We start from the raw sequence: 20,867 nt of genomic DNA on the forward strand, positions 1-20,867 counted from the left end.
GCCTGGCTGGCCAGCAACCCAGAGGTGTCATACTCACAGCCCCATTCCAGAGTGTTCTGTGTCATACAACCCCTCCCCACCATCCCAAAAGATGAGAGAAATATGGAAAAAAAAGAAATAGTGTACAAGAGAGTCCTGGCCTATTTTGACCATGAAACAGCTAGTTCTGCAAAAGTGGCCCCATAGTGGCAGAGGAGAAAACTGTGGCATGGATAAATGGCCCAGTATGCCCTGTAATTCCTTTCATCTATGTGGAGGGGGACCCTCAAAAGTTCAGGAACTGTCCTGTTGACTGAGAAGAAAATATGCAATATAAAATAAGAACTTATAATTTGTTCCAGACAGTTGCAATAAGAACTTGCTGCTGCTTTTTACAGGAGAATGTTTAAGGCAGTGTAGGTTTCATATATTCTGTACAAATCCTGCCATTAAATACAATAAAATTCAATTACATTAATTCATTAGAAAATGTCATCAGAGAGGATAATATTGCCACAACACTCTGAATTAGTAGTTTTCTTTTAGAAACTCAAACCCAGATCTGTTTTCCTTTTTCATGCTATTGTGATTCATTATTCTTAAGAGTGAAATTGAGACAGAAGTCACACATGACCTGTGTAGAATCTCTTCTACCCAAGCATCAAAATATCATCTTTCCCTCTACTTCATGATGCTAGCATCCTATCAAGAGCAATTTCCCTACTAGATGATATAGATTCATGCTTTCATGCTGGAGTGTAGAGGGAAATAATAAAAGAAAAGCCCAATTGGGTTTGGGGTGTTTTTCAGGCTGCTAGTAGATTTTATAAGGGGGTAAATAAGTCTCTTTACTGATGCTAGTCTCCCAGAGAGATGAAGGATAATACAAAAGGAAAGAATAAAATTTCTTAAAATTTCTGTCAGTTTTTTCTATTCTAGACACTCATCATTTAGACGTTAAAAGGTCTGTGAATTACAGGGTGGAAAAATTGAGTTTTAGGAGGGAGGGATGTGGTAGGATGTGCTTTTTGCAGAAAAGAGGGCATTGTTCAGTCAGACTCCCAGAGAGTCTGAAGGGCTATGGTGCATTGTATAAAGGGTTCTGCAGCCAGGAGGGCACAGGAATCACCATGTGAACAGGTACAGTCCTCCAAAATGTCTTTTTCCAGAAAGCCTAGAAAATGAATAGACAAAATCCAAGCAAACTGATTTTCCCCAGAATTCCCAAAGCTTGAAAGGGTGAGATTCCCACTGCATGTGATAAGAACTTATGCATTAGCTGTATATGGTGAATTCTGGTTCATCACACTACTTGCAAACTCAGAGCCAATCAGATTATTCCTGGGAACACACCTCACCACGAATCCCCAAAACCACAGGAATATGGATTTCAGGACAGGGAGGAGCTCAAGCAGTCTGCCTAAGATCAATAGGAACTTCTTAAGGGTTTATAGCAATTTCAAATCCATCATCTATTTTGATCTTCCAAATAGTTAAGGAAAACAGGAACCTGATTAGGCCACCAACTCCAGGCTTCTGGAGGAGAAAAGGCTGGACAGTGACTCACAGATAGAAAAGCATAAGGCTGATAGCCAGGAGGACCCGGGTCTCTACAGAAGAATTCAGGGTGAAGTTCTTCACCACTTTCCTTCATCAGTTTTGAATTCTGTATTTTTCATACAGTTATATGGGCTGCCCTTTGCAGAACTGTGCCTGCAGAGTGTCCCTTCTGTGACAAGCTATGATTCAGTGAGGCCAGTTTTTGTGCTGGGGAAGAAGGTTGCACCAGGGATGAAGCCAGTGGAAAGGCCACCTTTGCTTCTTCTTGAATTGGAGGGGTCAAGTGTCCTCTTTGCAGTTGGCAAAGAATCATACACCCTCCTACTTTGACCTTTGTTTGAAAACAGGGACTTAAAGATGTTTCCTTGGGTAAAGACAAATGACTCTGAGGCCTGCAGCTGTATAATGAGTAACTAAAAGCAGGATAAAGCTTGGCAGTCTGCCTTCATTCAGTATCCTTTACTAACTTAACATTTGTGACTGCTCAGGTCTGCATATAAACATGTTAATAATTTAAGGAGTGCTCATATAAAAACTAGCAATGGATTATAAATTTATCTAATCTATCTTATCCTCCTTGAAGATTGAGGAAAGACTGAAGGGACATTCAACAATCAGCTTTTATAAAAATATTATTTTTAGTTGTAGATGAACAAAACACCTTTGTTTAATTTATTAATTTTAACGTAGTGCTGAGAGTCAGGCCCATTGCCTCACACATGCCAGTCAAGTGATCTACCATTGAGCCACAACCCCAGCTCCTCAAGTGTCAGCTTTTACAGTATATTGTTTCAGAACCCCAGGGTGGTTCCCAGAAGTCTTCAGTCATTATTCATTTCCTTCCAGGAAAGGCAGAGTCTTTAGACAGATAAACACAGGAGTTTATTCACTCAACAGGAGCAATCATCCCATGGGACCTACCCTGCCCCTTTTAGGATTCCAGGTCTGGTAGATAAAATCCTGAACAATAAATAAAATGTATTTCTTTCAAGTGATAAGGACTACTCAGGAGCCACGTAACAGTGCTAGAAGTGAGATAGTGATCCTTAAGACATCAGTTTGGACAAACTGCTTAACAATGCATACCTCTTCCCCACTGTCCCAATTCTGCTTCTATTTAAACCTTCAGGTCATGCCAGCACCCGGAAGACATGACTTAAAACATGGATCCCCTTGTCTTTCTGGTGTGGCTTCACTGACTAAAGTTCTTTTCTTGATTTGTGCAATTCCTCTTTGGATTTTTGGTGGGGTGGGGGGGCTTGGTGAGTGGCCAAACCTGGATTTTGTACCTGGCATGGGACTCCTGTAATTCTTTCAATTCTTATTTTGTGGTAAATCAATAAATCACTGTGTAATCAATAATGCCAAAGGTTATGTGATATTATGAGAAACTCAAGTGAAGCCACAGGCATTAATCTCCTGCTGCTGTCTTTGTTGTTGTTGTTGTTGTTATAAGTGGACACAATATCATTATTTTATTTTTCTGTGATGCTGAGGATCAAACCCAGTGTCTCACACATGGTAGATGAGCGTTCTACCTCTGAGCACAACCCAGTCCCATGGCTGCTGTATTTACAAAACATGATACCTTTGTTAACTCAAGCTCCATACATATATCTTTGCGCACACAGGTTCCTCTGCCTAGAATATTTCTGTGCCTCGTTAAAGACTCCTGCTGAGCCTCCAAAAGCCAGCTCTTATAGCACCTATTTTGTGTAGAGTCTTTCCTTACTAATCTCAGTATGTCTTTTTCCAGAAAGCCCAGAAGATGAAGAGACAAAATCCAAGCAAACTGGTTTTCCCCAGAATTCCCAAAGCTTGAAAGGGTAAGGTTCCCACTGCATATGATAAGAACTTATGCATTAACTGTATATGATTACAGGACAACTTATTCCTTGCCGGTAATCCTCAAGATTCTGTAGGCTGAGGCAGGAGGATCATGAGTTGAAAACCAGCCTCAGAAACTCAGTGAGACCCTGAGCATCCTAGCTAAAACTTGTATCAATAAATATATATCATATAACATATATCCATATAACACATATAATATATATATATATATATATATATATATATATATATATATAGAAGGATAGTAGAAAGAATTGTTCATTACCCTATGTGCATATATGGTTACATGACTGGTATATGTCTACATTATGTACAAGCAGAAGAATAAGACGTTTTACTCCATTTTTGTATAATGTGTCAAAATGCATTCTACTGTCATGTATAAATAATTAGAACAAATAGTAAAGTATTGGGGATGTGGCTCTGGATTCAATCCTCAGTACCTGAATAAATAAATAATAAAATAAATGGATAAAGGCTGCACCATTAGGAGTTGAAGATGGACTACAAATATGTTTCTTGCTTTCCAGAATCAACAAGGGATAAAATGGGAGTATTAAATCTAAGCTAGAGATATAGTAATAACTACACCTCAGTAAATTGTTACAAATTTTGTACTTCAAAAATGGCAGAAGGACACTATGAATATACTTTTCCAGTAATGGGAAAATTCACAGTGGGTTAACTTTATCTACCTTACTATTTAATTTGAATTCCTGAAAAAGCTCCATGTATTCACTGATTGTGATGATCAAAAGATTTAGTTTTGACTCTCATGGATTCAGTACTATATATCCCCTTAAATGGGCATAGAAGCTTCAGATAAACTTCTACAAGGTATGTTTATTGACTTTCTCATTATAAAACTTATCACAGCATATTTCAAAGAACACATCATATATCAATGTCACTACAAAAGCCACCACAGCCACCCTCATTTTCATTAAAATTTGTTGACAAATTTGGTGATAATTGTTGATTCTCTGATCAGAGCTCAGGAGGAGCTGCCAGGACTAAGTGGTGGTGAGAGGAGAGAGACCATTCGACCCAGAAAAGGTGAGTCTTTATGTCTGGCACTGAGGTGGTCACCTCCTTTCCATCAGAAAATAGAAAATACTCTGCACAGACCCTGAGCAAGCTCAGCAAAGGTCCAGCATCTCTTATCATTCATCAACTGAGGAATATAGAGTCTATATTCATTTTGAGTTTTCTTCACAAAATAAATTTTTGTTCTCTGATGTTCTGGGTCCCAGGCTCTTAGGACAACAATGCACAAATCCTTAGGGAAGTTCAGGCTCCACTTATTGTCCCATCTCTGCATACAGTCTTCAGAATAATGGGCTTTTCAGGTTGAAGAAGTCCTTGATCGGTTAATTTCAGGGGAATCTCTAACGTATAGACAAGCACATGGAGAAGCAATGAATGAAACACCAGGAACCAAAGCAGCAAAGTAGAGAAGATACATTAAGCATAGTGATGCTCCACAAACATAAAAACTACATTTAGTATCATGTACTTTGAATTCATCATACTCATTCTCTAAGGTGTGTCTTGATTGGATCGTAAAATTATTTATTTATCTGAAAAATTATTTCAAAAACATTTATCCTGTACAAGGCCTGAGACAGGGAGGTTCTGTAAGTTCTGGTGAGGAGATCTTGTCTCAAACATCAGAACCCTGTGGTCACCATACCTCACGACTGTGCACAGGGTCTCTCCAGGAGACTTAAAGCTGAATTTATACTGTGCTCAAGTTCACAGTCCACACATACACATTTCACACTAATCTGCATTGAGTCCATACGTTTTTTACACTTTGTTCTTCATAAAGCCATAGATTTGGAGCCCCCACGATGAAGAACTCTAAAATCTCAAAGATGGTGCAGAAGAGACTCACTGGACTATAGATCTAAGAATTAAATGATGAATGAGCATATATTTTTTTGTGACTAGACCCCTCTGTTTGGAAAAACATCTTCAAATAAACATTATTTATATGAAAATCTACTGACCTGTGTTTCCTTACAAGGTTGGAAGGAGAAGTTCTGCATTACTTTGACAAGAGCAAGTTTTATGTTCACGAGAGCAAACCTCATACCAATGAAGTTTCGGGGTCCATTTCCAAAGGGCATGTACATGTAAGGATCGATGCTGTCCTTGTTCTGCTTACTGAACCTGGTCAACAAAGATGACAAGTCAACAAAACATTAAAACCACAACAGTTACTTGTTTCAGTTTGTGCCTTAGACACCCCCAAGCAATGGTGTAAAAGATGATTTCTGGGCTGGTTATTGAAATTCAGCTGTGGTTTTGCTATGAGAATTGTTAAGCTATGGAGTTTTTCCACCTTTCTCCCCCTTAGCCTATAGGAGTTTCTCCACCTTTCTCCCCCTCAGTCTATAGGATCTTTCAGTCTTTTTGAGATGAGATAAATGCTGTTTCAAAGGAAATCATGATAAATTGAGACATTTAAGGAAACAACACACACATAAAATATAAGGAGTATAAGCGTTAATACATAAAATGAAATGAGATAGTGGTTATATTATGGCACATGCTATGAAATTTGAAAACACACACACACACACACACACACATACACACACACGCACATGCATATACACAAACAAAGTCATGGTGCTATATCTGAGGAGAATTAGTTTTAGCATCAGAATAAACAAAATCCTGGGTGTTGAAGTGTCTTATAAAATAATGGGAAAATACTTGTTTAACCTATGCACATTCTTAAATATATTTTAAATCATCTCTGGATTGCCTATATTAACTAATAATATGTAAATACTATATAAATGCTCATTGTATTAGACTGTTTAGGGGAAACTGACAGGAAAAAATTTTATTTAGTTAGTTGAAATTATAGATGCAAAAACCATACATACAGGCTGAGCACAGTGGCACATGCCTGTAATCCCAGCAACTTGGGAGGCGGAGACAGTAGGATCCCAAGTTGAAAACCAGCTTCAGTAATTTAGCGAGGCACTAAGCAACTCAGTGAGACTCTGTGTCTAATAAAATACAAAATAGGGCTATGAATGTGGCTCAGTGGTCGACCACCCCTGAGTTCAATTCCTGATACCCCAAAAAATTATACATGCAGAGTTTAAATGCATGTATTATCAATTGCTAGCAAAAATCAAATAAAATATGATATAATCTAGTTTTGCAAAAATATCTATATATGCATAGAAATATGTTTATAAGAACATGGTCATATTATTAATTCATGATTATTTAAAGAATTTAACAAACCAAAAAGTTTCTTCTCAGCAAAAGAAATAATTTGTGAGGTGAATAAAGAGCCTATAGTTTGGGAGCAAATTTTTACCCCTCACACATTAGATAGAACACCACTCTCTAGAGTATATAAAGAACTCAAAAGCAAAGCACCAAAGAACCAAATAACCCAATCAATAAATGGGCCAAGGACCTGAACAAACACTTCTCAGAAGAAGATATACAGTCAATCAACAAATATATGAAGCTGCCAACCACTCCTGAAAGGTAGGCGGACCGGGGACCCACCAGCAGAAGAGGAGCAGCGGCCTGCTGAGAGACAGAGCCACCCCTTACCCCTGCGCCTGCCAGGTAGGCGGAACTGTGACCACTGACAGAAAAGGCCCAGTGGCCTGTGGAGGGGCAGAGCTGCCAACCACTCCTGCAAGGTAGGCAGGCCTGCAACCCACCGGCAGAACAGGAGCAGCGGCCTGCTGTGAGGCAGAGCCGCCTCCTCCCCCTGCGCTGGCAAGGTAGACGGAACTGTGACCACCCACAGAACAGGCCCAGAAGCCTGCTGAGGGGCACAGCCGCCCCCCACCCCCCGCACCTGCAGGTAGGCGGAACTGTGACCACCAACAGAAAAGGCCCAGTGGCCCGCGGAGGGCCAGAGCTTCCAATCACTCCTGCAAGGTAGGCGGGCCTGCGACCCACCGGCAGAAGAGGAGCACCGGCCTGCTGAGAGGCAGAGCCGCCCCCTCCCCCTGCGCGGGCAAGGTAGACAGAACTGTGACCACCCACAGAACAGGACAGACCTGCAACCGACAGACAAAACAGGCCCAGTGGCCTGAGGAAGGGTAGAGCCGCCCCCCCCCCCTGCACCGGCAAGCTAGGAGCACCTGCGACCCACCGTCAGTACAGCCCCAGAGGCCTGCAGAGGGGCAGTGCCGCTGCCTGCACCTGCAAAGTAGGCAGAACTGCGACCACTGACAGAACAAGCCTAGAGGCCCGGAGAGGGTCAGAGCCGCCGCCCGCGCCTGCAAGGTAGGCGGACCTGCTACAGACGGGCAGAGCAGGCCCAGCGGCTTGCCGGCGTGGTAGGCACATTGCCCCAATTGGAGGAGGGGCAGAGCCGCCACCTGTGCCTGCGAGGGAGACTTTGCAACTATACAAGACCAATATAAATATATAGGGGGAAAATTCAATAGCACAACAGTTTCACCAAGTAGAAAGGAACTCGAACAGTATGAAGAGACAAGGAAAGAAAGGACCACAAGCAATGCAGGTCAACTCAACTTTAGAAGAGGTAATAGCTGCAGCAGATGGAATGTCAGATAAAGAATTCAGGATATACATGCTTCAGATGATCTGGAGTCTCAAGGTAGACATTAGACAGCAAAATCAGACAATGAAAGATCACTTCGACAATGAATTACATAAACAAATCCAAGAAGCAAAAGATCAACTATACAGGGAGATAGAGGTTATAAAAAACAAACAAACAGAAATCCTAGAAATGCAGGAAGCAATAAACCAACTTAAAAACTCAATTGAGAATACTACCAGCAGAGTAGAACACTTAGAAGATAGAACATCAGACAATGAAGATAAAGTACTTCAACTTGAAAAGAACATAGACAGCTCAGCAAGACTGTTAAGAAACCATGAGCAGAACATCCAAGAAATATGGGATAACATAAAGAGACCAAACTTAAGAGTCATTGGGATACAGGAAGGTATAGAGGTCCAAACCAAAGGAATGAGCAATGTATTCAATGAAATAATATGAGAAAACTTCCCAGAGTTGAAGAATGAGAGAGAATCCCAAATCCAAGAAGCCTACAGGACGCTGAATGTGCAAAATCATAAGAGATCCACACCTAGACACATTATAATGAAGATGCCCAACATACAGAATAAGGAGAGAATTTTAAAAGCTACAAGAGAAAGGAAGCAGATTACATTTAGGGGTAAGCCAATCAGGATAACAGCTGCTCTTTCAACACAGACTCTGAAAGCTAGAAGATCCTGGAATAACATATTTCAAACACTGAAAGAAAATGGGTTCCAACCAAGAATTGTGTATCCAGCGAAATTAAGCTTCAGGATGGAAGATGAAATTAAAACCTTCCACGAAAAACAAAAGTTAAAAGAATTTGCAGCTAGAAAACCATCTCTTCAAAACATCCTTGGCAAAACATTACAGGAAGAGGAAATGGAAAATAACAATGAAAACCAACAGTGGGAGGTAGGACAGTAAAGGGGGGAAAATAATCAAAGAGGAAAACAAACCATGTTTAGTAACATAAATAAACAAATATGGCTGGAAGAACAACCCATATCTAAATAATAACCCTAAATATTAATGGCTTAAACTCACCAATTAAGAGACACAGGCTAGTAGAATGGATCACAAAACAAGACCCAACAATGTGATGCCTACAGGAGACGCATTTGATAGGAAAAGACATACATAGGCTGAAGGTGAAAGGTTGGGAAAAATCATATCACTCATATGGACTTCGGAAACAAGCAGGTGTGTCCATACTCATATCAAATAAAATAGATTTCAAGCCCAAGTTAATCAAAAGCGATAAAGAGGGACACTACATACTGCTCAAGGGAACCATATACCAACAAGACATAACAATCATAAATATATATGCCCCTAACAATGGTGCAGCTATGTTCATCAAACAAACTCTTCTCAAGTTCAAGAGTCTAATAGACCACCATACAATAATCATGGGAGACTTCAACACACCTCTCTCACCAATGGACAGATCTTCCAAACAAAAGTTGAATAAGGAAACTATAGAACTCATTAACACAATTAATAACCTAGACTTAATTGACATATATAGAATATACTACCCAACATCAAGCAGTTACACTTTTTTCTCAGCAGCACATGGATCCTTCTCAAAAATAGATCACATATTATGTCACAGGGCAACTCTTAGACTATATAAAGGAGTAGAGATAATACCATGCATCTTATCTGATCATAATGGAATGAAACTGAAAATCAACGATAAAAGAAGGAAGGAAAAAGCATATATCACTTGGAGAATGAACAATAGGTTACTGAATGATCAATGGGTTATAGAAGACATCAAGGAGGAAATTAAAAAATTCTTAGAGATAAATGAAAACACAGACACAACATATCGGAATCTATGGGACACATTGAAAGCAGTTCTAAGAGGAAAATTCATTGCGTGGAGTTCATTCCTTAAAAAAAGAAAAAAAACCAACAAATAAATACTCTCATACTTCATCTCAAAATCCTAGAAAAAGAAGGGCAAAACAACAGCAAAAGAAGTAGAAGGCAAGAAATAATTAAAATCAGAGCTGAAATTAATGAAATCAAAACAAAAGAAACAATTGAAAAAATTGACAAAACTAAAAGTTGGTTCTTTGAAAAAATAAACAAAATCGACAGACTCTTAGCCATGCTAAAAAAGAGAAGAGAGAGAACTCAAATTACTAGAATACAGGATGAAAAAGACAATATCACAACAGACACTTCAGAAATACAGAAGATAATCAGAAATTATTTTGAATCCTTGTACTCCAATACATTAGAAGATAGTGAAGGCATCGATAAATTTCTTAAGTCATAGGATCTGCCCAGATTGAGTCAGGAGGATAAAGACAACCTAAACAGACCAATATCAATTGTGGAAATAGAAGAAACAATCAAAAGAATACCAACTAAGAAAAGCCCAGGACCGTATGGGTATACAGCAGAGTTTTACAAAACCTTTAAAGAGGAACTAATACCAATACTTTTCAAGCTATTTCAGGAAATAGAAAAAGAGGGAGCTCTGCCAAATTTATTCTATGAGGCCAACATCAACCTGATTCCGAAACCAGACAAAGACACCTCAAAGAAAGAAAACTACAGACCAATATCTCTAATGAACCTAGATGCAAAAATCCTCAATAAAATTCTGGCGAATCGGATACAAAAACATATCCAAAAAATTGTGCACCATGATCAAGTAGGATTCATCCCTGGGATGCAAGGCTGGTTCAGTATACAGAAATCAATAAATGTTATTCACCACATCAATAGACTTAAAAATAAGAACCATATGATCATCTCGATAGATGCGGAAAAAGCATTCGACAAACTACAGCATCCCTTTATGTTCAAAACTCTAGAAAAACTAGGGATAACAGGAACATACCTCAATATTGTAAAAGCAATCTATGCTAAGCCTCAGGCTAGCATCATTCTGAATGGAGAAAAATTGAAGGCATTCCCTCTAAAATCTGGAACAAGACAGGGATGCCCTCTCTCACCACTTCTGTTCAACATAGTTCTCGAAACACTGGCCAGAGCAATTAGACAGACGAAAGAAATTAAAGGCATCAAAATAGGAAAAGAAGAACTTAAATTATCACTATTTGCAGATGACATGATTCTATACCTAGCAGACCCAAAAGGGTCTACAAAGAAACTATTAGAGCTAATAAATGAATTCAGCAAAGTGGCAGGATATAAAATCAACACGCATAAATCAAAGGCATTCCTGTATATCAGCGACAAATCCTCTGAAATGGAAATGAGGACAACCACTCCATTCACAATATCTTCAAAAAAAAAAAAAATACTTGGGAATCAACCTAACAAAAGAGGTGAAAGACTTATACAATGAAAACTACAGAACCCTCAAGAGAGAAATAGAAGAAGATCTTAGAAGATGGAAAAATATACCCTGTTCATGGATAGGCAGAACTAACATTATCAAAATGGCGATATTACCAAAAGTTCTCTATAGGTTTAATGCAATGCCAATCAAAATCCCAACAGCATTTCTTGTAGAAATAGAGAAAGCAATCATGAAATTCATATGGAAAAATAAACGACCCAGAATAGCAAAAAGAATGCTAAGCAGGAAGTGTGAATCAGGCGGTATAGCGATACCAGACTTCAAACTATACTACAGAGCAATAGTCACAAAAACAGCATGGTACTGGTACCAAAACAGGCGGGTGGACCAATGGTACAGAATAGAGGACACAGAAACCAATCCACAAAACTACAACTATCTTATATTTGATAAAGGGGCTAAAAGCATGCAATGGAGGAAGGATAGCATCTTCATCAAATGGTGCTGGGAAAACTGGAAATCCATATGCAACAAAATGAAACTGAATCCCTTTCTCTCGCCATGCACAAAAGTGAATTCAAAATGGATCAAGGAGCTTGATATCAAATCAGAGACACGCCGTCTGATAGAAGAAAAAGTTGGCTACCATCTACATACTGTGGGGTCGGGCTCCAAATTCCTCAATAGGACACCCATAGCACAAAAGTTAATAACTAGAATCAACAAATGGGACTTACTCAAACTAAAAAGTGTTTTCTCAGCAAAAGAAACAATAAGAGAGGTAAATAGAGAGCCTACATCCTGGGAACAAATCTTTACTCCTCACACTTCAGATAGAGCTCTAATATCCAGAGTATACAAAGAACTCAAAAAATTAGACAATAAGAGAACAAACAACCCAATCAACAAATGGGCCAAGGACCTGAACAGACACTTCTCAGAGGAGGACATACAATCAATCAACAAGTACATGAAAAAATGCTCACCATCTCTAGCAGTCAGAGAAATGCAATTCAAAACCACCCTAAGATACCATCTCACTCCAGTTAGATTGGCAGCCATTATGAAGTCAAACAACAAGTGCTGGCGAGGATGTGGCGAAAAGGGTACACTTGTACATTGCTGGTGGGACTGCAAATTGGTGCAGCCAATTTGGAAAGCAGTATGGAGATTTCTTGGAAAGCTGGGAATGGAGCCACCATTTGACCCAGCTATTCCCCTTCTCGGTCTATTCCCTAAAGACCTAAAAAGAGCATGCTACAGGGACACTGCTACATCGATGTTCATAGCAGCACAATTCACAATAGCAAGACTGTGGAACCAACCTAGATGCCCTTCAATAGATGAATGGATAAAAAAATGTGGCATTTATACACAATGGAGTATTACTCTGCATTAAAAAATGACAAAATCATAGAATTTGCAGGGAAATGGATGGCATTAGAGCAGATTATGCTAAGTGAAGCTAGCCAATCCCTAAAAAACAAATGCCAAATGTCTTCTTTGATATAAGGAGAGTAACTAAGAACAGAGTAGGGTCGAAGTGCATGAGAAGAAGATTAACATTAAACAGGGATGAGAGGTGGGAGGGAAAGGGATAGAGAAGGGAAATTGCATGGAAATGGAAGGAGACCCTCAGGGTTATACAAAAGTACATACAAGAGGAAGTGAGGGGAAAGGGAAAAATAATACAAGGGGGACAAATGAATGTCAGTAGAGGGGGCAGAGAGAGAAGAGGGGAGGGGAGGGGAGGGGAGGGGGGATAGTAGAGGATAGGAAAGGCAGCAGAACACAACAGACACTAGTATGGCAATATGTAAATCAATGGATGTGTAACTGATGTGATTCTGCAATCTGTATATGGGGTAAAAATGGGAGTTCATAATCCACCTGAATCAAAGTGTGAAATATGATATATGAAGAACTATGTAATGTTTTGAACAACCAACAATAAAAAATTTAAAAAATACATTTTTCAATCGATTCCACAAGAAATTTCTCTTATTAAACATTTAAAAATTAAAAAAAACCAAATATATGAAAAAATGCTCATCATTTCTTGCAATTAGAGAAATGCAAATCAAAACTACTCTAAGACATCATCTCACTCCAGTCAGAATGGCAGCTATTATGAGGACAACAATAAGTGTTGGCGAGGATGTAGGGAAAAAAGTACACTCATACATTGCTGGTGGGACTGTAAATTGGAGCAGCCAATATGGAAAGGAGTGTGGAGATTCCTTGGAAATTTGGGAATGCAACTACCATTTGACCCAGGTATCCCTCTCCTTGGTTTATAGCCAAAAGACTTAAAAACAGCATACTACAGGGAAACAGCCACATCAGTGTTTATAGCAGCACAATTCACAATACATAAACAGGGGAGCCAACCTTAGATGCCCTTCATTAGATGAATGGATTTAAAAAATGTGGCATATATACACAATGGAATTTTACTCAGCATTAAAAGAGAATAAAATCATGGCATTTGCAGGTAAATGGATGGTGTTGGAGAAGATAATGCTAAGTGAAGTTAGCCAATTCCAAAAAAACAAATGCCGAATGTTTTCTCTGATATAAGGAGGCTGACTCATAGTGGGGTAGGGAGGGGGAGCATGGGAGGAATAGACGAACTCTAGACAGGGCAGAGGGGTGAAAGGGAAAGGGAGCGGGCAGGGGGATAGCAAGGATGATGGAATGTAATGAATATCATTATCCAAAATATATGTATGAAGACAAATTGGTGTCAACATACTTTATATACAAACAGAGACATGAGAAATTGTGTTGCATATGTGTAATAAGAATTATAATGCATTCCGTTGTCATTTATTTTTAAAAAAAATCAATTAAAAAAATTTAAAAAAAGAATTTAGGATAGTGAATGGACATAGCATTCGTTTTGTTCCTTGTCATAAATTCATATCATTTTGCAAGAAAACGTTATATTTATAACAGGAAAACTGCTGAAAATACAAAGACATATATAAAAATGATTACATAGCTACCTGTATGTCATCTATGATAAGAAAACAAGAACATGCTTGGACAACCCTAGCCCAGGGTGGTTCCCTTTCTCAGAGGCCCTGTACCTTTCAGGGCAGAACTCCTCAAGCTCTGGCCAGTGCTGTGGGTCTCGATGAATAACAAATCTTGGTATCATCACCACTGTCCCCTTACTAATGGGCACTCCATTGATATCAACATCTTTCTTACAGACCCTCTCAAGTCTGCCAGCAATTGGGAACAACCTGAGAGTTTCATTCACCACCATGTCCAGGTACTCCATCTGTAACACAGTATCATAGGTAGCAGGTGCCTGAAGAGAAAAAAAAAGAGATTTTTGGAAATTCATGTTTGGAACTAAATTTAAACTCAATGTACATAGTTTTATTAAAGTGTTAGGAGGTCCCAAGAATAACAGAATGGTGAAGGAGAGTAGTGCTTACAATTGACTAAGCATTGTAATAACAATCATGTCCATTTGACAACCATATACATAAGAGACCTTTGGGACAATCCCAAATTCAGTGTATAATATCTTCAGAATCATCATGTACTACTTTTTCTCATGCAAGGAAAAGTAACTAATAGAATATGACAATTACACTCAGGCAAAATAATGTGAAAGTCACTGTTACCTTTCTCTAGAAAAGTCACATGCCTATTTCAAGGAAATAGACCATAGAAAAGAGAAAATAACCCATTATACATCTGTTTTTCTTGAATAATCCTGCTTTGAATATGTATGTGTATATATATATATATATATATATATATATATATATATATATATATATATATACTTAGAGATAACACTACATCATGTAAAAAATGTTGGGAGAAACTGGTAACTTCCATCCCAGTACCACCAAAAGAAGGCTAAGATTCGATGGCACCATGTCACACAATTTCAGTTTCAGAGAACCTTCTAAGGAGGACAAGAAGCCACTCTCAACCCCACTCTCTGTTTCTGAACCAGTCTCCTGGTTGTTCTTCAGGGCTTCATTGTGAGCTCTGAAGAAGAGGCTTTGTGCCCACTTCACTGCCAAACAAGCCATGCCAGCCCCAGAAACCATGTATCTTCATATCTGATAGACTCCCTGTTTAGGAAGAGGTATGAGGACAGCAGGCACAACACGTGGCTAATGCCTGGTGTAACACTGGAGAGGACACAAGGTAGAAGTAAAGTGTTTGGCACAGGAGCCAGAAAACCTGACTCATCCCCTGACTTCTTCTCTCTAATACATGACTAGAGTGTGAAGCTGTGTGGAGCAGAGCAGAGTCAGCCTGCCCACCAAGCCCAGGCTCACACAGCAGACAGCCAGGCAGGAGCTTATGCCACAGATCAGCAGAGACAATGATCCGGACACTTGAGTGACACATGCTTACACTTTCTAGGTGTCATCATGGTAACTGGTAATGGGTACAACTGAAATTACACTCTTTTCAAAATTCCTTGTAGTTGTGGGAATAGCATTTTCCCCTCAGTACTGTGTTTTCTGTTTCATTTCTCTCTTCAGATCCTTTCCAAACAGAGATGATGAAAAGAATCAGTGGCTATATTTTGGACAAAGCCTCCTAGGAAGTGAAAAGGAGGGAGTCTTGTTGAGGCTCCACCTCTCTCCTCCCTCTCCAGGTACCATCTTCTCACCTTATTGGGCAAAGCTGCATCAATCTCCTGCTGCAGTTTGGTCTGGGCATCAGGATGGGTGGCCAGTTCATACAAAATGAAGGAAAGAGCACTGCTAGTGGTCTCATAGCCAGCAAAAATGAAGATAATTGATTGGGCCACAAGGTCCAGATCAGACAGGGTTAACAGAAGAGGAAACACAATTTAGGTAAATCCAGCAAATCACAACATCAGGGTTTAGATGAAGAGAAATCCCATTAAAACCCACTGATCACTAGGCAGGACCATGGAAAAGCAATTCAGGGTCATTCTCAGAGTGGTTTTCACTCTCATGTCTATCCAATAGGGGAAACAAAGGAAAACTTTTTTTTTAATCCAGTTTTCCTGAGGTCTACACCACTCTTGGACTTGGCTACTAACTGTGCCGTTCTCAGCACCACCACAGATAGATAATTTCAAGAGATACCATTTCTATCTAAGATACAAAGTATGATCAATATGAACTTTTAGATACCTGGGCCCTGAAATAAACACAGTCTCTGTGCCAAACATGCAATTCAAGATAAAAAAGAATACATAAAACAAGTGTTTGAATGGTCTACAGAGTTCAGATTTACTGATGTTGATTTTCTATGATGATGTCATGAGAACATTTAATTATCAAATCTTTTATCTCAGTGAGTATGCACCCCATGAAATAGGACTATAAAGTCAAGATTCGGGCCAGGTGCAGCGGCACACACCCGTAATCCCTGCAGGAGGCTGATGCAATAGGATCATGAGTTCAAAGCCAATCTCAGCAACAGCAAGGCACTATGCAACTCAGTGAGACCCTGTCTCTAAATAAAATACAAAGTAGGGCTGGAGATGTAGCTCAGTGGTTGAGTGCCCCTGAGTTCAATTCCTGGTAACTCTCTATCCTGCACCAAATAAAAGTCAAGGTTTGGAGCTCGGATGTTTGCATTCGTAGCTACCAGCCACCTGTGGGTGTTTAAATTTTAATTAATTAAAAATCAATATACTTCAGTTCCTCAGTGACACTAGCCACATGTCAAGTGCTAAGTAGGCACATGTGTTTGGTTGTTATTTTATTGAAGAGTTAAACTATAGACTGTTTCCTTCATCATAGAAAGCTGAATAGAACTGGGTAGATACATTCAGGATAGATGGATGGATGGATGGATGGATGGATAGATAGATAGATAGATAGATAGATAGATAGATAGATAGATAGATGATATGTACATGTGAACATAAAAATATGTACACTGGGGCTGGGGTTTTGGCTCCATGGTAGAACACACACCTAGCACACGTGAGGCACTGGGTTTGGTCCTTAGCACCACATAAAAATAAAATAAAAGTATTGTGTGCACCTACAACTAAAAAATAAAAATATCTTTTAAAAATATGTATACTGTCAGGCTGTAGTAAGCCAAGTCCTCATCTTTAGAATTAATTGCTCAACATTCAGGACTTTTTTCAGATGGTTGTCAAGGCACTAGGTACCTTAAATTAGAACTGCAATGGGAGTATTTGTGTATTACAGAAATAAGCAATAAATTAGGAAAAAAATTATGAAGGAGAGAGAAAAATAGTTTATATTACTGGATGTGAGTAGATACAGAAATATTTCTTTCCTCTGTTCCATGTAGAATTATTTCATGTTAATAATCTTGTCTACTGAGAGTATCTAAAAGCAAAAAAAAAATCACAAGATGATCACAGATTTTGATTTATAAATTCCATTAATTGGAAAAACAAAAAACAATCCTGTCAGGAGAAACAGAGCAGAAACCTATAATATCTTCAATCAGAAAGCAAGAAAATACTTAGAAAATAAATGAAAAGGGCACAGAATACACTGTGTTCTACTATAATGTGGATACATGTCATACAACGTACAAGACCAAGAGCAAACCCTAAGGAAATCTGCGGACTGTGAATGATAGAAGTGTGTCAACACAGGTTCCTGAACTGTGATAAATATAACTCTCTGGTGGTGAATATTAGGAGTGAAGCAGTGTGTTCAAGACTACATGAAGAACCTCTGTGTTTTCAGCTCAATATTGCTATGGCCAGAATAAACAGAAGCTACTTTTAAAACAATCATTTAAAAGGTGACAATAATAATAGAAGACTCAGGAGCCTACATGAAAGGGATTCCAGTGGACAAATATGGGAGAATTGAGCATCAAATAAAAATAGTAAGAAAATAAGTTGAATAAAAATACCATGCTGGTAAAAGAAATATTTGTTTATATCAGCTTCAACATTGAACATGGCTCTAGGTGTGCTTCTCTAGAAAGTTCCTCAGGCTACTGTATATGATATCCAAGCATGCACTTTCTGCAACTAGGTAGAAATACTCTTAATCCTGGAAAATCTCCTGCACATTTCCAGAACAATCCTTCCCTCTGAGTTTCCCCATCAGTAGATGAGATAGCGACCTTGTTTACTTTTATGTGACTCCACATCTTTGGAATTCTGAGAATTTATCATAAGCTGAAGAAAATCCACCCGATGCTACAGAGAGATTTCAAAGATAGAAGATCAATTATGAAGTCAGAAATAAATTAAGAGTGCAGAACTTATCTTCCCATCTGAGGCTATGACTTCTTCAAGTACAAAAGTCCAGCTAGAGTTTCCTAAGTCATCAGTGAAGAAAAGCATCCATCAACAAACTTGGAGAGTAGGACGTTTCCCTGAGTGAAAACAGGCTGTGGTGTCCAATAGCTACTGGCCTTTGCTCTCCCTGCTTGTGAGCTCCTGTGGATTCTGAACACAGCCTCCTGGCCAGAGAGTGGCTGGCTTTGTCTCCTATTACATTTTTTTTTTTGCTCAGGGAGAAGTCCTGGACTGCAATATTTTGTTTTACTGCCTTAATTCTTCACCAAAGACATCACAGATTAATCTCCTTCCATTTATAGAGCTCATCATTAGATTTTGGGCAAGCTTCTTGAAAGATCCCACCATGCTTGAAGCTATGAACTTTGCACTGACACCTGGAGGGCCCACTCTGGCTCCCAGGCCTGCACACATCCTTGTGCTGGGCTTTGTACATGAGGCAAAACCTTCACCTAAAGAACCCCATGCCTGCTCCATGAGGGGCCAAACAGTGCCAGCTAGCCTGAGGATGCCTTCTGTGGAGAGTTTGTAAAGTGAGAGGTTTGGAAATGAAATGATTCTTGACCATATAAAATCTGTTGAAATTAAAGCACCAGGAAAAAATTTTATGTTGAAATTTTATCTATTGAGGAGAAGGACTATGATAAAACATTTTCCTCTATTTAAAAAACATTTCAAAGAGCAAACCCTAAGGTTTATAAAAAAATTAAGTTCTACATATTAACAAGGTACCCTAATACTTTGATATATGTATATGCTATTTGATGTTTATGTCAGTTTAGACACATCTCTAACTGCATTTATCATTTCCTAATGGTGAATATTTTCAAAATATATTTGGCTCAGTTAATAAGAACAGTTTTATCATAATGCTGCAAGAAACATGCATATGTCTCTTTGACATACTGATTTCATTTCCTGTGGTTATACACCTAGTAATGAGATTGCTGGATCATACAGTGGGTCTTTATTTGATTTCTGAGGGCCCTCCACACAGTTTTCCATAAAAACTTTCCTAATTTGCATTCTAGTCAACAATGTACAAGGACACCTTTTTAGAGCATATGGAACTTTTTCTATCAGCAATATTTATGCCTTGACAAATTAATTTCCATGCCCATTATTTAATTGTAAATGCTTTCTCTCTGGTTCATTATTTTTTCAGTATTTGGAATATATAATTTTATTTATTTAAGTCTTTTTTATTAGTTCTTTTTAGTTATATGAGAGTAGAGTCCACTTTGACAAAATTATAAAAGCATGGAATATATCTTACTCTAATTCAGTTCCCTCTCTGATTCATTCTTGCTTCTCAATTACCAGATGCTAAACTCTTTATTCTCCCCAAATGGAAACCCTCTACTACTCTCAACCAAGAGTTCTTCTTCATCTATCTTTTAAAAATATACAAAGAAGTATGGAAGTCATACACCCATAGGCAAATAAGTTATCAAAAATAAACTTCCTCTGTATCCACCACCAGATTTTACCTGTTGTTTCTCTTGAGGGCGACTTTCTTTCATTCTGTTTATAGCTTTCTTTAAAAAATTTGTGACATCCTTTGAAAACATTGCCTCATAAATTGGGGTAAGGAATGGAAAAATTGCTACAGGTGAAAGAAAAAACAAAGAACACTTCAGTGAAAAAATGTAAAATTTACCTGGAGCAATTACATCATTTCTACCAATCAGAAAAGTGGAAGTCATAAGGGTTCCTAAAGAGGAACTGTTCCTGTTAGGACCACTGATGGGGCTCCAGGCCACTGGCTGAGCAAGAGGAGGTCATATATAGGGCCACCATCATAGCAGTGAGATCAGTGGCCCCTTGTGCCTGTGTGGAGTGACCAAAGGAACAAGATGAAAACCCTGACCCCTTTCCTCTTCGTGTACTGGAATAGAGTGTCTTTGGAGAAAACTAGGCTTTAGTCTGGGACTATGGTTAATCATGCTCTTCAAGAAAGAACAGTCAGGATGGGACAAAGAGAGCATGTGTTCCTCAAGCACCACGGGAGGAATCCAGAAGGCATTATTAGAAAGAAAATTGGGAAACTCAAAGTATGGGAAAATTGATCAATATTCACCTAAACACTGGATGAAAGATGAAATATAAAGGGAAAACAGATAAAGTACTGAAAGGAAAAAGAAGGAATAATATATTAAACTTATGGAATGAAGAAAAAGCCATCCTTGTGTAGAGGAAAATTGTTATATATTAAATAAAAACAAAGATCACAAATGAACAACCAAGCTTCACACAATAAATCATGAAAAAAAAAGAACAAATTAAACCTAAAGAAAACAGAAGGAAGAAAATATTAATGACCAAAGTGAAAGCTAATCAAAAAGAAAATAATGTCAATA

The 20,867-nt window shown here is 38.7% G+C and overlaps 1 protein-coding gene across 5 annotated transcripts in view; it reads right to left on the bottom strand.

Annotated features, from left to right (window-relative positions):
• LOC124081071 (cytochrome P450 3A9-like) overlaps positions 1-20,867 on the bottom strand; it is a 51,338-nt gene that overhangs the window by 19,065 nt on the left and 11,406 nt on the right. For 2 of the 5 annotated variants that reach the window (XM_058573558.1, XM_058573559.1), the window contains exons 6-8: positions 19,998-20,113; positions 14,339-14,565; positions 5,403-5,565 (exon numbers count right to left, since the gene is read on the bottom strand). In XM_058573558.1, coding sequence (XP_058429541.1) covers positions 5,403-5,565; positions 14,339-14,565; positions 19,998-20,113 — 506 coding nt within the window. Of the gene's footprint in view, positions 1-4,213; positions 4,779-5,402; positions 5,566-14,338; positions 14,566-15,900; positions 16,061-18,337; positions 18,406-19,997; positions 20,114-20,867 lie in introns of those variants that run through there. The other 3 variants (XM_046427202.2, XM_046427203.2, XM_058573560.1) reach the window with 3 other exon arrangements.

The sequence above is a fragment of the Marmota monax genome, unplaced genomic scaffold, assembly GCF_021218885.2.
Source record: "Marmota monax isolate L192 unplaced genomic scaffold, Marmota_monax_Labrador192_F-V1.1 WCK01_AAM20220418_F8-fsc00405, whole genome shotgun sequence".
Classification (NCBI taxonomy): Eukaryota; Metazoa; Chordata; class Mammalia; order Rodentia; family Sciuridae; genus Marmota; species Marmota monax.